The 18,164-nt window shown below is 35.9% G+C and overlaps 1 protein-coding gene across 1 annotated transcript in view; it reads left to right on the top strand.

Moving 5' to 3' along the window:
• LOC122807189 (cytochrome P450 27C1-like) overlaps nucleotides 1–18,164 on the top strand; it is a 413,262-nt gene that overhangs the window by 256,785 nt on the left and 138,313 nt on the right. The window contains exon 5 of the mRNA XM_044078238.1: nucleotides 10,610–10,776. Within this exon, the coding sequence (XP_043934173.1) occupies nucleotides 10,610–10,776 (167 nt within the window). The remainder of the gene's footprint in view (nucleotides 1–10,609; nucleotides 10,777–18,164) is intronic.

Below are 18,164 nucleotides of genomic sequence, written 5' to 3'. Positions count from 1 at the left end.
TACATACAGAGGCGGAATGAGGTTTAAAAGAGGGCAGGATTTGAATGAGCTATGTAATATTTGACTGAAAAAGACTGGATAGATTATAAGTGATGTATAATGTTTGCAACTAAAATTGTCAATATGGTTTGTGATAATATAATGTTTGCAACTAAAATTATGTACATATAGTCTGTTTCTCACCAATATTGCCTCCCTGTGTACAACATATACAGTTATCACATCACTGGTCAAATCTGACCACCATTCAGTAACATTCATTATGAGGGATTTAGCACAAAACCTTTCTGTCTTTGTAGACTACTCTAAGGCAAACCTACTCCAGTTAACTGATAACCTGATGACGTTTCTGCACCCTCCTCCCTCAAAGAGATAATTTGTCATGCTGTCATATCTGTGGATAAATTCTATGCCCACCTTCAAGCATGCATTGAGGTATTAGCCCCCATTTGACACAAATGTAATGCCAAGTTCAGGAATAAACCACAATGACAGAACTCTGGTAAAAACAAACTGTGCAATAAGAGGAAAACACTCCTATCTCATGCAAGCAAACTTAATACTAGATCATCTGGAGGAAAAGTCAGAAACATCAATAAAGAACTCAGAAGCAAAATCAAATCCTCAAGAAGCAAGTGTAAATTGAAAATGACTATCTGTGCTGACAACCACAATGCCTTCTTCATCTATGTCAGAAACCTTAGAACTAATGTCCAGCATTGCATGGACCTATTACATAACAACAACACATACTCATGAAAATGTAGCCAACATATTATGTGACAAATTCACCTCAGACATTATTCCGTTACTTCCCCCTAACCTCCAAAATATTAGCATGACCACACCACTCTCTGACCACTTCTGAGCAAGTCCAGAGTGCTTCCTCCAAGGCAAAAAAACAGTAGCTCGACAGGTCCTGATAATGTCAGTCTGCTTCTTATAAGTACCAGACAAGGTCTTGAAATCCACTACTTAGTGTATTTCATCTCAAATGTTCCACTGGATTTGTATCAGAGGTGTGGAGAATCACTGTAGCTATCCCACTACACATGGGGGGACCATCTGCTGATGCTGGGAATTGTAGACCTATAAGCCTCACCTTTATCTCTAAAGCAAAGGAACGTATCATTGTGAAAATAATGAATACAGGCATAGCAGTCTACAAGCCTTGGACTCAAGACAGTTTGGCTTTGTTAAAGGCAAATCTTGCCCTCTTAAACTTAGTAGGCTGCTTTGAACAGATTATTGATATATTAGATGCAGGCAGATTGGTGCACACTGCCTACCTGGACATAGCCAAAATCAAATTCTCAAGAAGCAAGTGTAAATTGAAAATAACCATCTGTGCTAAGGACAACCACAATGCCTTCTTAATCTATGTCAGAAAACTTAGAACTAACGTCCAGCATTGCATAGACCTATTGCATAGCAACAACAGATACTCATGAAATGATAGCCAACATATTAAGTGATAAATTCACCTCAGATTTTATTCCTTTATTTTCCCCTAACCACTGATACTATTCTACATTCTGGCATTATCAATAAGCTATTCAAACTAAATGTAAACTCCCTGTGTTACCTACTGGAGAGCATACTAGCTTACTGAAAAACTCAGTTTGTTAGTGTTGCCTTAATTTATTGATGCAATGTTAAGTTCCACGACTAAGCGCTTTCACCAGTAATCTGGCTTCATCAGAGTCGTTTTCTTACAAATCCATTTAGTTTATAACACATAAAATCTACTCTCATTGGTTAAAACTAATGCCACCTACCAAAACTATCTACATACTTAATTGGTTTTTAAAAATATATGTCCATACATAAATATATTTATCTAAACAATTTAAACTATCTTCTATTTAAAAAAAAAAACTGTAATGCATGTAAAAATTGTTGCATAAATAATTTAACTGTACAATTATATTGTCATAAAATACATATTAAAATGTATTTTGAATTCAAAACCATACCAGTTCGTCAACAATTGTGTATTTTGATACTGTTTAATCAAGACCCCTCATAAAACCATTGAAAAATAGTAATGAATCTTTCAAAGTACATCACATAAAATCCACATTTCAAATTTGCTGGGACCTAAGCTTCAACATTGGTTTAAGTGAAATGTGGTCATTTAAACCAGGAGGCCTACAAGCATCTAATATAATCTGCCATTCCGCCTCCAATGCCCCCACGTATTAAGTATATCATCCCCTTCATCACAATCTAATACACGCCCAATGACAAAAAATACAAATTTCTTAAATTCTGTACATTTAACACTGTGCAAATAAAGTGCATTGTGCATGTCTCTCTTATTTATGGATCTGATGTGTTCTGAAACCCTGTTCTGTAACCTCCTTATGGTCTTACCCACATAATATGCATCACAGGAGGTACAAGTCGCCAAATAAACCAAATTTTTTGTACAACAGTTACATTGGCCAGGACAGGGAATTGTGTATTTGTAACCACTCACACAAACATATGTGCTCTCATTGATGAATCTGCATCATCTACAAAAAACACACTTTTTCATAATAGATTTAAAACTATTCTTAGTCTTCTTTTCAAAAATACCTTTTAGATTTTCTCCCCTACTATATACAATCACCGGCTCCATACCTAATATCTTTTTAACTTCTTCACTCAAAGAAAAATTCCATATGCCCTTTACAATTTCCATCAATTCAGGCGTCCTATGATTATATTTTAATACCAGTCGTGCCTCCCCACATTTCTCTGATCCATTAATTTTGTATCCTTTCATTGATGTTGCCCCCGAATGTAAAATTGGGGCATATTTGCCACCCCTTTCCCTGAATACATCTCTTCTAACACTTAGGAGTAATTTCAATGGGTATCCACGATCTAGGAACATTCCAATCAGTTTGAATATCTCTACTCTAAAAATGGCGTCATCACTAACCAACCTAGATGTTCTCACCATTTGCCCTTTAATTACTCCTTTACGCTGGTGGAAGGGGTGACAACTACTGAAGTGCAACATTGAATTAGAATAATTCTCCTTTCTATAGATGTTACTTTCAAAACCCCCCACTATTTTACTAATTGTCAAATCCAAGAAATTAATCTTGTCTTCATTCCAAGAGAAGGTGAACTTCAAGAAATTAGTTGTTTCACCCAAAAATTCCACAAATTCAACAGCTGATTGTTCATCCCCCTTCCATAAAATCAATATGTCATCCAAAAATCTGTTGTACATTAATATATTGTCAAAATACGTTTTGGAAGAAAAGATGTGTGCTCTTTCCCATGAGAGCAAAACTGCATTTGCGAAAACCGGGGCACATCTTGCTCCCATTGCAACACCTGACACCTGTTGAAATAACTCACCTTCAAAAGAAATTAAATTGTTCTTCAGAACCAACTCCATCAATCCAAGTAACAAATTAGCATTTACCCCTTCAATCAAACCACTCTCAATTATAGCTTCATCGAACATTTCTAATCCTGACTGGTGTGGAATGACTGAAAATAGATTCACAACATCAATCGTCAGGAAACCAAAACTACAATTCCCTATCTCCAATTCCTTGAGCCTATCAAGGCAGTGCCACGAGTCCCTAATAATATGCACAGCAGCACTAATAACAGGTTTTACTAAAACATCAATGAACGCTGCTAGGGCTTCTGTTTTTGATCCCCTGGCCGACACTATAGGCCTAAATTGTAGTCTATCAGTTCCTTTGTGAACCTTTGGGATACCAAACAAACTAGGCACCCTTGGATACTTCACATTCAAATAGTCATATTCCACCTCATTAATAGTACCCTGAAACAAGGCATCTTGTAAAAATACATAAATTTTAAGATATGCTCTATTAATCTCGCTTCTAGAAACACTAACATAAGTATCATCGCTGTTTAGAATGGCAGAAATTTCAGAAATATAATCAATTTTAGACATTACTACCATCCCTCCCCCTTTGTCTGGCTTCATGAATCTATATTCACCAGATATTTTGAGGGAATCTAACAGTTCTCTCTCCAGTTTTGAGAGGTTATCTTTAACCAAACAAAAATTGTTTAAATTTCTCCGCAACTGCGTTTCCACTAATTTCTCAAAACATAATATATCCGGACTAAAAGGAGGCATAAATGTATTTTTCCTTTTCAACACATTTGTAACATCAATAGTACTCATATTTCTTCTATCTAAAGCCCTCCCATCTGATGCAAAAAAACATCTTTAAATGTAATTGTCTAGTAAAAAGTTTGAAGTCAGTTAAAACCTGAGCTATATCTAATTTAAACATCGGTACAAAATTTACACCTTTACAAAATAATTCAAAGTGCATTTCACCTATTACCAAATCAGTGTAGTTGTAAATACAATAGCCTTTTTTCTTAACCACCTGGTGGTTTATACCTTCAATGATTACCATCCCATTAGCCTCATCAGCAAGCGTGGATGGGTCACCAACATTGTTCGCTTCAACATTTTCAGCATTCTCAGATTCATGCACATTTTCCTTATTCACTATAAACCTTATAGTTTTCTAATACTGTTCTAAGTCTGTCAGCATTTGCCAATATTATACAGGAAGCAAATCAACAGATTTATACTGAATGATACTCAAGATTTTATTCTGCTGTGAAGGCATATTAGAAATGAAATGCACGCTCTAAAATGTTTCCCTTCTTTCTACTTCTCACCCTTCAAACATTTCAGGCTGTTCTGGACATTTACTTAAAAGCAGAATATTTAGAGCTACTGCTTAGTTTTCAGGAAAATTTTCAGTACTTTGTTTTTCATTGATGCTTTGATTTGTCATTTCTATCTTATTCTAAAGAGAGTATAATGGCTGCTTTTTTCTTTTAAAAACAATGCTTAACTCATTAGTGTTGGTAAGCTTTCCACCACCTCGCTCAATCACTGTTGTCAAATGGAGATGTCAAATGTCTAATGCAGCAGCACAAGATACCGCCCAAATTACTTCCAGCATTTCCAGTCACCCCTCTGGGTTGGGTTATAACACTAGACTCTATCAGGAGATCTAATGGAGTATAGAGATAGATACCAGGCTTAAAATCTTAAAAGAAAGTCTGACTTAATATAGGATGAACTTTTTTTTGAAAATTAAATCTGCTGTACAAAATTGTTGTTTATTTTATTGAAATTTCTAGGTGCTATTTGGAATTTTTTTCAGGAGAGCATGGACTTCGGGTGAATTATTGAGGGGGGGCACAAAAACTTTAAGGTGTCAGAACGTGTTTCTTCAACTAAGGATGTTTTCCATGGGGCTATTATATGTGCAGACCTTCATTTTTTCCCCACATGTAATACTATGAAAGTGTTTAATATTAAACAGTTTATTACATGTCCAGTGAGTGCTTTTTACTTAGGGCTGACCGACCATAATTTTAAATCTTTTAAGTTATGGATAGGTGAACACTGAAGTAATATTCAATGTCCTAAACAGTCAATGCTTTATACAAACATACACTGATTCACCCAACTACAGCATTTACTTCTGAGTGCACAAAGATCTTGGGTGGCAAAAAAATGGGAATTAAGCAGAACAAAATGAATGGTTAATGTGAGAGCTTTAATGCATCTGGGTTTAAATGATGCTTTTTAATGTTTTATTGATGCATTTTTCATTAGTGTAGTTGTGTCATATCATGTATTCATTTATATATTTATTGTCTGCTTTTTGCGTTTCTTTTACAATGACTAAACAAACGTAAAGTGAAACCAATCTCTGTTTGCAGACTTTGTCTTTTTAAGTATATTTGCTCTTGCATATTGGTTTGCTGGATGTATTTTTTTGTTTTGGTCTGTTTGGTTCCATGCATCCAGGTGCAGTTCCTTGCTCCTGTTTTTTTTGAAGGATCGATGCAAAATCTTTGACAGAAAATAGGGCTGTTCTGGAAGTCTTAAAACAGCTTAGACCAGCACTGGCATGGGCACGAAATTATCATTACATTTTTTGTAAACAAAAAGGAACTGTAGTGGCATTCTATCCTTTTAGTAAATCTTTTGAGGGGAAGGTTCCTGCACTTGAGAATATGAAATTGCATAGCAACACTGGCAGCAAATTACTGTCATTGACTTGTAGAATTCATTAAGTTGTCCAAAGTAAGAAAAGTGATCACACTGTTGTTCTTTATTCAAAATTCTATTAAACCTACTGCTTATTAATTTGTAATTAAGGTGTTTGTGATCATCTATGCATGTGTAGATTCCTGGCCATGCCAAGCTGGGGGGTTAGGACTATAGCAAAAGTGAGGTGCATACTTATTTAAAAGCAATGTTGTGCCCTCTAGTGTTGTTTTTGAGTATTACTGTAAAATTTGAAACCAAGTTGATTTGTCAGTGAAGGCTGTACTCTAAACTTGTAGCTTAAGTTTCGTAAATTCTGTTGTGATAGCTAATTATCTCACTGTGCACAAGGTACTACATTAGCAAGACCACTGCAAATGTGTTCTGGTAAAGAAAATTACAAAGCCCCAACTGTTTTAGAACAGATACCCTCAATGGAATTTAAACCAATGTGATTGTGCTGTCTGCAATGCATAACATAGGAGTAAGCTTACGATCTGCAAATCGTGCATAAATTTTAATGCATCTTAGGGTATGTCTCACAGTATGGAATGCAAAGAAATTAATATGCATTTGGAGTTTCCTCTGATTTCCACCACCTGCTTTCACAAATCAGTGACATACTCCCAACATATCTACATATGAAGTACAGTCCCAAGACATTCCTCCTTTAATGCCTGTCACATCCCCTGATATCCATTCCCAGCTAACGTTTCTCACTGATTAACCTTTAGGATTGGAGCATGTAGCATCTACTTTGGCACCCTTCTTAATTTGTATGTGTGCTACAAGGTGCAGAAGTAAGTTCTATATCAGCCCAGAGCACCTGTAAATTCATCTTTATACTTCTTATCCTGCAACGTGAACAGAATAATGCTACTTTCAGAGAACAGAACCACGTGATTGCCACATGGCCTGTACAATGTGCAAATTAGTAACGCGCAGAATTATGATCAGGCAGTAGCTAGGATAAAGCCACTCTCCTTTACTGATTCTGAAGCTGTTATACAGAGGTGCATTTGGAAGAATAAATATTACGCTGACAGTGCCATATTTTATGTAGCATTGTTCCACAGATGCATGTTGAGTGGTGCATAAATATCAAGAGATAGGTCAAGTTATACCCACTTATCAAAAGTCTGGTCAAAACAAGGATAAGTCAAGTATGGTGTGTAGAAATACAGATCAGTAAAAATCAAAACAGAAAGTTCAGCAGTACAAATTCATCCTATCCAGACAAATTCAAGAAAAATGCAGTGAGAGGCTGCAGAAATGCCAAAGAAAATGACGTAGGCTTGCTAACTCTCAACTATTTTCAGCTGCATCAATTAGCAAGCATCCTCAGAGGATTGCTGTTTATCAGGGGTTTTACATGGGCTGTTAATGGTCTGTCTGTAGTTCTTTACACAAATTATCTTGTTCTTTGCCAAGTGTCCCAGCTGCCCTTGAATTTGAGCTACCCTTCCTGAGGACTTCTGTGATATCTGATTGTGGATTTTTTTTAAAGTGCACTGTCTGTATGCCATTTGTCAAAACCAAGGCTGTCATCTTATATCACCTCTTCTAAACTAGCTGCACGTTTCTCTGAGTTGCTGTTCTCCTTCCCTGACTGCACCTGCCTTAAGATGGCTTAAAGTTTCCATCTTAGGACATTTACCTTGGCCCCTACTGTCTTCTCAGCATCACTTAAGCTGGTAGGTAGCCATACTGTTTAACTGTCTTGACAAATGCTGAAGTATAGGAAGGTTATTGGACCCTAAGACTTGAGGGGCTAATATATGGTCTTATTTAACCATATAGAATATGGATGTCGTGTTGTACCCAGGACCTATGTGTATAACCTATAAGGTTTTGGTCACCGCAGACGAAATAGTCATATTTATCAACTTTGGTCCTACAACATAATAATGATACTCAATAATTATGAGCCCTGTCTGACCCCCAGTTAAAGAATACCGAATAGTCACTGCTGACAGGTGGGTCATAACAGCAACATGATCGTCCTTGAGCATAGTGCGTGTGTTTCAGAGAGGCCATCTAGATCTAGTTAAACAGCATAACTGATTTGTATTTACTCTTGAATGTCCCTTAAACCAAGGTCAGTTTAGATGATGGGCATTTCTCCAGGCTTGCAGTTTTATATTAGACATTAAGTGCAAAGTTGGTCAGAGAAACTTCAAAGTTCAAGTCTTTTGCCGTGCATTTATTATATTAAAATTGGAGATCTGGATTCTATGGAACAAAATGGTAAATGAAGTACTTTACTATATTCAAATATTTCTGTGCTTATAGGCTTGGCAACAGGTATCAGTGCAAAACAACCACATACCTGTTGCTTCTGCATCCATGTTTTCTCATTAGTGTAACTTATGGTGTTTAATTTATTTAATATGCCTACTAAAAAGGCAAATAGTACATTTTGTTTAGCAAAGTAGGCAGTAATATGTATAGACAGATTAGTATGAAAATATGTAAGATAGTTCAACATGCAGCACACTGAAGCCCCTTTAGTGACGATTGAAGGACTGAATGGGCAATTCTTTAAACATTTTTATGTCTAGAAAAAAATGCACCTGTAACCCCCCATTATTATAACTAACTCTTAGATTGTCATTCTTTGGGGCACGTAATATCTTAAGTGAGTGTTCTATTTGGTCTTTCAGGTTTGGCCAAAAAACCTTGCTTGAATCAGCACCTAGAGGAAGGTATACCACTTTATTCAACATGTTGCTTATAATTAGCTATGCTGTTGCCTTGTAGCAAGTAAACAGTGAATGAAATACATGAGCATTAGCTGAGAGTTTAATGGCATGGACCTATTCGTACAGGCAGTATATATAATAGAAATCTGTGTTGCATCCATTGAATACATGACACACACTGGTGTAGCTTTATACAAGTATAATGATAAAAATAATAGGCTAGGATAGATTACAGCACACCAGAGTTCAGGTTAATAGATTAGTGACTTTGCAGTATGCAGAAAGCATTACTATCCTTCTCCATGCATTGCCTCTATGAGACATGAGATGTGCCACATCCACGCTCCATCTCGGTGTACTTCATGCTAATAATCAAAAGATTACTGTCTTTATTATTGGAATGCATGTGATTTATGATTGTCGCTTTGTTTTTTTCTTGGTAATCATATCTAGCAGTTCAATTCTTCTGGCAGTTTAGATCAGATAGTCGAGGCTCTGATCTATTAATGTGCTGTATTGTGTAGCCCTAGGATTGATTCTCTTAATTTTGATTAGCAAACTGATTGATTCCAAGTAAATCATTTACCAAACAGTGCTTCTGGGTCACTCTTGAAAAAGGGACACTTGTGGGGTCTATATATCACTTAATCAAAACCACTAATCAGTGGCGGCTGGTGACTTCAAATCACAGGGGGGCTGCAGGAGACAGCTGAATGGGTGGGGTCAATGGGAAGGGGTGTGGTCAACCAGAAAGGGGAGGAGCTATGCACAAAACCACAAAAAAATAACTTTAATTAAATACGCTGCCCTGGGTGGCAAACCATCATTATGAAAGTCCAATCAAGACAAAAATAAGTGTAGAAGAATAAAAATATTTCAATGCATTGGCTGCATGACAGCTTACTTAATAGCTAGATGGAAACAAAAGGTTGTGAGGCATGAAAAAATAAATTACTTTTTATATACACTAATGATTGAATCCATATTCATTGAACTCTTTTTGTCGAAACCACAAACCATTGAGCAGAATTTTAAACAAGATTTTTTCCACAGAAAAACAATGGTAGGCTAATCTAGCAACTGTCAAAAAAAATCACAAAATTTAAAACCTACCCAGGTGGGGGGCTGCACCACCCATAATCCCCCCAACTAAATATACCAATTCCAAGATCGCACTACAGTGGGGAAAAGGGCAAATTCCAGATGGTGACCAACCATTGCTTTGCCCTAGGAAAAATGTTTAAAAGTTGGTTAAGTGGTTTGTTGTTTTAACAAAAAGGTTCGATGAATAGGGATTCGATTGTTAGTGGTTTAGATTAAGTGATATAGACCCCGCTTGTGTCCAGTGGATGTACCTGGTTAACAGATAAGTATACTCTATCATGTTCAGAATTTATTTTTTTCTAATTGTTTTTCTGATCGCTTATTATTTATTGTGTAGAAAATTGTATACATTTATGACTAGCGGTTCCACTGCCAGTAATAAAAATGATTAACAACAGTTTGTCAATTTACATATACCTGCATACATACTCTATATGATTTATGTTTACTTACCAAGAATTCTTTTATTTTCAGCTTTTTCAGTCACACTTACATAAAGCTTTAGATCAGTCTCTCATCCTCTTGGCTACCATTTTTAAATAAATAACTATATAAAATCAGCAGAAGTGACAGTATTCTTTATGATACTGTTTAATAAACATTGCTTTAGGTTTAATATAGACTGCTTTCATTTATAGTGTAAGTTTTTCATTAGTATCTTGTTAGTAAAATAATTACAACTACTGAGAATTTGTAAACTGAGATGTACACATATGTGGCTTTTTTACAGACTTCATTTACATTGTCATGGGCTACTTATCTACTGGCCAAAACCCCTGAAGCTCAACAAGCTGTGTACGAGGAAATTCTCAACAACTTGGGAAGATACCAGGTCCCTCTAGCAGAAGACGTACCCAAATTGCCACTAATTCGTGGTGTTGTCAAGGAAACACTTAGGTAATTTTAGGTTAATGCATGGCATGTGAAGACCTTAAGAAAAGATTAAAACTCATGAGAATTTTAAAGAACAAAATTGAGAAAAGAATATACTGATGAGTGTGGTTATACCCAACAAACTGCTCAGAAATGGTGGCTTAACATATCTGTGAAAGGAGAAGAAGTATTGTAGCTAGAAGAAGAAAGACCTGGTCTTCATTTCTTGTAGCTGCACTGCTTTATATCACTGCATTAAATTAAATTGCTGGCACATCTTTTAAAGAGAAAGTAAAAAAAATATTACTGTGGATAAAAGGATGCTGCAAACCTAAACACTTCTCCCATAAAATCTGTCTGAAAAATAGAACAGCTCAATTTCTAGGATTTATTATTAAGTTATTACTTTTAAAAGGACATGTTTTCTGTATGTTGTGTGAATGGTATAAACAGCTGGATAGTTTGTTCTGTATCTGTGTGAAAATCTTCTCTTACCAACAAATGTAAAATCAGTTCTTTCATTTGCGTTTCACTTTGTTCTAAATCCTCTATTTTTTTGTATTTATTTATCCTTTATTGACTGGGTCCCACTAGGCTAGTAGCCTATTTTCAGGGGAGACCAAAGGTGATATTTATACTACTAGGGAAAATTTGACCAGGGCATTAGGGAACTTCCAATACTCCTTTTGATAGGTATCATAGGATCTTTTACATCTACGTAAGATGGAGCCTTGGTTTATTGTATTACGAATGACAATTTAAATAGATATACATATCTTATAAGCTTGTAAAAGATCCCGCAGTACTTCAGTAAGAAAATAAGTTGTGTTCCTTTATAGATGACACATGCAGTATTTGATATTGCAAGGCAATGTATGACTTTTTTTATAATTCTTTCTATACCATCACACAAGATTCTTCCAGGTAAGAGTAGGGAATGCATACGGCTGCATCCTGAATTATTATAATAAATAATGCAGTTTAGCTGAAATACCCACGAGTCCACATACCAATATATCTAGGACTAATGAAACAGTACAGAACTCCAACAGAAGAACAGGCAAGGAATATCTTTTATGGCTTGTTGTATCAGTCTGAATTAAATGTACCAGCTGCTGATATTTTAAGTAGAAATATGGCTTTTTATATTTTAACTGCCTAGAATATATAGCAAGAGTCTGTCTTACCCCATCTTCTTTGTTGTACTTTGTTGACAGTAATGCCAGTGTAATAATGTGTGTACAATATACATGTCAGAGGAAGCTTACACTTCATAAAGTGCATTACTAGTGGGACTAAGGTGATCAACAAAGGACAGATAAATCAATCAATCAGCACAAAGGTGCCAGAGCTAGAGAGCACACAAAGTACCATGTTAAAAGATTGATTTGCAAAGAACAAAGTATGTGCACATGTGTGCGTGTGTTTGTGTGGGCGTGTGTTCGTTAAGTCTACAGTATGCAGAGGGATGTAGAAGGCTTGCCCCCAATAAAAAAATATTGTTCCGTTTTGTTTAGGAGAAGTGCTGCTTTTTTTTTTTTTTTTTTGTGGAATTTCTGCCATATAGACAGACAGGGAAAAATTCTACAATGAAAAAATCAAGGGAAAATTCCCCTAAATTTAAACAGTCTGATCACAAAAAAATAAATAAATAAAATAAAAAAAATAAAGCAGCACTTCTCCTAAACAAAGCTGACTTTTTTTTAAATGGGGAAAGCCTCCTGTATCCCTCTACATGGTATACTCTCTCTCTCTCTCTCACATACACACACAAACACACACACACACACACACACACACACACACACACACACACACTTTCTTACCTGATTTGGGGCTCATGAAAATTAAGAAATAAAATATTTGCTTTTTACTTCTGGCTTGTAAATGTCCATGTACAGTATTTTTTCAGTTAATCTTTTCCAATTTCAATCAGAAAATCTTTAGGCATTTTATTTTTTCTCCCACTTCAGAACAAGGAGCAACTCGGTTCTTTATAATGACACCTAAACTTAGTTTTCTGTGAAATCAAAAACAACTTTTCTCCTGTAATTCTAATTTATTATAAAAGTTTACCTAATGGTGTACAAAAAGAGCACCTCCCCCAGTCCCATGATCCTACATAACTCTAGCCATCAGAATATTTCTGTGCAATACTCCAGTTCTCGGAACTAGAAATTATGTTAGTTCTTGCATAGATTACAGTAGTTGTGTCTCTTTCTTTTCAGTCTTCATTACCATCATTTGGTAAAAATATTGCATGAAGTAATCCAGTGCCATGCTTTGAAAAACACAGTCTCGTTCTCTCTATCCAATTTTTAAGCTGTAGCATTAAGGCTTGTTCTCACAGACAGGTCTGCTACTGGGAATGAAGGCTGGAAACCATATGTATGAGCAAGCAGATTAAGAGGGAAGTTACCGCTTGGTGAAGACTCTGCAATACGCAGCCCTTTAGTAGGAGTATTGCTGACATCCCTTAAAGTAAATGCAGAGATAGAATCTTCAATCTGAACAGTCTGAACAATATTAATAAGGGCCTAGACTAAGTTTCTTGTTTTACTGATATCTGAAAGAAAGTGTGTATAAGTGTGCACACATGCATGAGTGCGTGTGTTTGTGTGTATGTGTAAATGGACACACAGATACATCTAGTTATTCATTTTAACATTAGAGGATAGATAAAAACAGGTATTCGATACACTGTGTAGAAATATAAAATTTATTTACACTCTTGCTACATGACTAGATTTACTAACATTTCTGTAAATTTGCTGAAACTTAGTTTGCATACTGCACATACAAAACAGATAGAACAACACTCCTCAGAATAACCTAGATTACATAAAACAGGCCCCCTAAATCCAATTCTGTACTTAGATTAACTGAAAATAAAAAAAAATAAAAAAATACATAAATTGAAACATTGCATTTCCTATTCACTACAATCTAAAACAGTAACTTTACATACTGCATACAAAAGTACACACACACCCTCACTAAACAATGCCGGCCACATAAATCAACACTCAGAAATGATTTCATTATTACAACAAAAAAATAAAATAACAATAAGACAATAAAAAAAATAAAACACCAACTACCCACACTAGCCAACTGGAAAGAAAAGCAGTACTATACCCCCTTCTATCTAAACCAACTAAACTAAGAAATATAATAACTCTATAAAATTAACAAATTCTAACATAGCCTTCATTAGCTTTTTAAACTATAGCAAATTAATGAAATCTTATTACAAAAAAAACGACTGAAATTTGAGTTCAGCTCCATTCATGAGACCCACTTTTCATATCAATCTGTACAAACCACCTAAAGCCTTATTATTTACTACAAACTTAAACAATTAATGTACCCCACTGATGTTAATGTGAAACACCACTCAACAGAAAAACACAGAAAAAAATGGGTAAATAGAATAGGCATGGGTCTGGATTGTGTAGGACCAGAGAACTCGGTACATTCATGAGACTCCATGTATCCTATATTTTTGTGTGTGTAAACTAATAAAATAAAAAACACACTGCTCTGTACTCCATGGTTTAGCTGTTTACAACAGGTTTAGCACTTTCATTCCTCTGAAAACGGAATTTCATCAGAACACCAACACGTAACTTCCTTCCACTTTAATAAAGTAATTAACCCGTGAAAACAAAATTAATCCATCTTACATCAAACTGAACATTGAATTATTTCAGTATTTAAGTAGAAGGGAAGTTTATCACCTAGTAACACATTGTGAACAGATAAACTATGGATTCCTGAGTAGTGTGTTTTTTTATTTTATTTGTTTACCTTTTTTTGCACGGCAAGAGGATTACATTGTGGTTATATGTGTCTGTCTGTGTAAGTTAGATGACTGAGCAGTTGATGTCAGACTCTTCAATAACATTTCATTGAGTTTCAAACCATTGAGCCAAAAATACTAGGAGAACAGGACTTGCCCCCCCCCCCCAGGACCCATGGTGCCACCCATTTCACTGATTTGCCAAAACAGGATTGCCCTAAACATAGTGGATTACAAGCAATTCAACATTTGAGAACAGAAAATATATACAAACATATGTATGTTTATATGTATGTATGTTTATATATGTATATGCATATGTGAGCATCTACGTACTGCAAGAACTCTATAATCAAATAAATAATAAAGCAGGGTTACATTTAAATTAATGGAAGAAATATGTGCCGCCTTTTCTGCTTGTTTTTGCTGATTTTTTAGTCCTTTTAACAATTTACAGTTTTCTACCCTTATAAATAAGTTCTCGTAATCATGTTATAGTGCTCTGCTCACTATATTTGGGACAATGTCCATTAGGGATGAGAAGGTACTGATAACTGGATAAAAAAGCCATAGTAAGACCTACAATGGATTATATGAGCAGGTTTTGTACATATTCTAAATTACAACTAAATAGATTAAAAATGGTAAAAAAATTTTTTGTGCCAAAGGAGAAAGCAAAACTAACCAACACAAAAAGAGCAGCACCAAAGTTATTTGAAGAGAAATATAGGCAAAGGAATCTGGATATGGAATACTTTACAATACAAAAAATAAGAAGACTAGGAGGAAAAGTAGGAAAAGAGATTAGTAATGGAGAAGTTAAAGAAATAGAAATTGAGGTTATGGAACAGCTGCAAAGAGAAGGATTCAGTGTAGAAAACTGAATGCAGAAAGCACCATAACAGGATACAGCAGTGGATATCCAGATTAAGGGGAAACCAATGGAACAGGAAGCAATTGGTCAGGTGCCATATCAAGATATTTTGGAGCCTTCCACAGGAAACCAGTGTAAATGTTCACTTGAAGTTACAGCAAGGAAAGGAACAGGAATCTGTGGAAACTCTGATGCAGTCAATGTTGAGGAGTGATAGGACATTGAGTTTCCATATGACAGAACAACAGATGACAGGATGAAATTTGAAGAGAATGTGCCACAGGAAGATGCTATAGAAGTTTCTATAGAATTCCCGCAGGAAACGGAAAACAAGGGATGTGTCCTCAGTTTGGAAGAAAATGAGCTAAGAGAAGAGTTGCTTGATTTAATGGACATAGATAGATATATTAAGATCAATGAGAGAAACACACTGCAGAAGGTCAATAAACCCCCAAAAGTAAAAAGTCTGATAAAACAAATGAATGCAGTAATTAGAACTGTCCATAGAAATCCATGTGATATAACGGATCTACATGACTAGATCGAAACTTCATAACACCGACAAGCACTTCACTGACACCACATAATCGACAGTTCACAAACACGACACCACATACACTCAACACATCATAACAACAAACAAAACAAATCCCCTATCCAAAACCCACACACACAACACAAGCACACCAAAATCCTTACAAACCAACACTAACCCTTACATACACAACTATCTACAACCCTAACCGAAACCCTAACCCTAAGGTCCATCACTATCGCACACTCACCTAACCCGCGCCCTAACCCTAACTCACTTAACCCGCCCCTAACCCAAAAAATATCACTACTGCACCCTTACCTAACCCGCGCCCTAACCCTAACTCACTTATCCCACCCCTATCCCTACAGACCGCCAACATCGCACACTTACCTTACTCGCACCCTTACCTAACCCGCGCCCTAACCCTAACTCACTTATCCCACCCCTACCCCTACAGACCGTCAACATCGCACACTTACCTTACTCGCACCCTAACGGCCGTCACTACCGCATACTTACACATCCTTTCCCCATCTCAGTGTTCTCAGCGTTGGTGTCTTCCTCCGTCGGTCTTCTGCCTTGTCGATCTTCTGGTGCTTTGTCGGTGTTATGACGTTTCGATCTACTCAGGTAGATCCGATATAACAGAAGTAAACAGGATATATTAGTGTGCTGCTAAATTAATAACTGATAAAGTTCTACCACAAGATCACAGGGTAGTGAGGGAAAGGAAGGGGAGAAATCAAATACCTTCATGGAAGTATCAAATAGAGAAAACTATAAAGCAATTAAGACAAAAAAAAAATCACTGTTAGAAGATTATAGAAGAGTGAATAGATCAACAAAAATACTAAGAAAGATAGATGTGGTTAAAGCAATGTACATTAGAACAGACCAGGATCTATCATGCAGTATCGCAAATAACAGACTATTTCAGCACAGGTGGAAAAACTTAGAAGATACACAGATAAATATAAGGGAAAAGTACAAAATAAGCAATTTATTGATGACCCAAAAAAGTTTTATAGAGAATTTGGAAATAAGGTAAAAGAAATTGAAAGACCGCTAAAAAAAAATAGGAAGTAGATACATTTTGGAGAAGTATATATGAAGATCCAGTGGATTATAACAAAGATGCTAAATGGATAGAAAAAGTAAATGAAAGAATAAGAAGTTTAAAAGTACAGGATATGAAATGGGATGAATTAACAGCCAGAGAAATTGAAACAAAGTTGAGAAAAGCCTCTAACTGGAAAACCCCAGGCCCAGATGTAGTACCTAACTTCTGATTAAAAGTATTAACATCTTTGCACGAGGATTTAGCCAAGAGTAAGAAGTATTTATATGCGCACTCTGAACAGACACCACAGTGGGTAACAACAGGCAAAACAATGCTTTTACTTGAGTGAACCTGCAAGCTACCCTAAAAAATATACACCAATAACTTGCCTTCCAACGCCATATAAACTGTACATGGGAATTGGCGCCGACAGAGTTTATACTCATTTAGAAGAAAACTTAATTATGGCAGTAGAACAAAAGGGCAATAAAAGAAAGTCATATGGAACAAAGGAGCAGTTGTTGTTAAATAAAGTTGTAGTGGAGAACTGTAAAACGGGGAAGAATCTAAGTATGGCATGGATTGACTACAATAAAGCATTTGATAGTATCCCACGTTAATGGATAAAAGAGTGCTTAATAATGTATAAGATACACCCTACACTGATTGACTACTTTACAGTAACCATGAAACAGTGGCAGACCACTTTGTAATTAAGCCATGATAAAGGACAGATTATTATCCCAGGGATAAAAATTCAAAGAGGGATATTCCAGGGTGACTCTCTGTCACCGTTGCTACTCTGCCTTGCCATTAATCTATTAAGCGGTTTACTTAACAGCTTAGGCCATGGCTACAATTTGGTTCCTAGAAAACAACAAAGTCTAGCGACTTCTCATCTTCTCTTTATCGATGATTTAAAACTGTATAGCTCATCAGATGAGGAACTGAAAGCACAGCTGCAGGTTATCAAAACTTTTTCAGATGATATTAGAATGTCATTTGATCTTGATAAATGTGCAAAAGCAACCTTTAAAGCAGGAAAACTGCAGCACCGGGAAAATATCAGTTTGGGACAAGAATGTGATATAAAAGAACTTGAGCAAGAGGGAGTCTGTAAATACTTGGGAATTGATGA

This window comes from Protopterus annectens, chromosome 7.part0, assembly GCF_019279795.1.
Source record: "Protopterus annectens isolate FY-2018-M chromosome 7.part0, PAN1.0, whole genome shotgun sequence".
In the NCBI taxonomy this organism is placed as follows: domain Eukaryota; kingdom Metazoa; phylum Chordata; order Ceratodontiformes; family Protopteridae; genus Protopterus; species Protopterus annectens.
The sequence above is the reverse complement of the archived record's forward strand: the minus strand, read 5'-3'. Positions and strand labels throughout refer to the sequence as shown.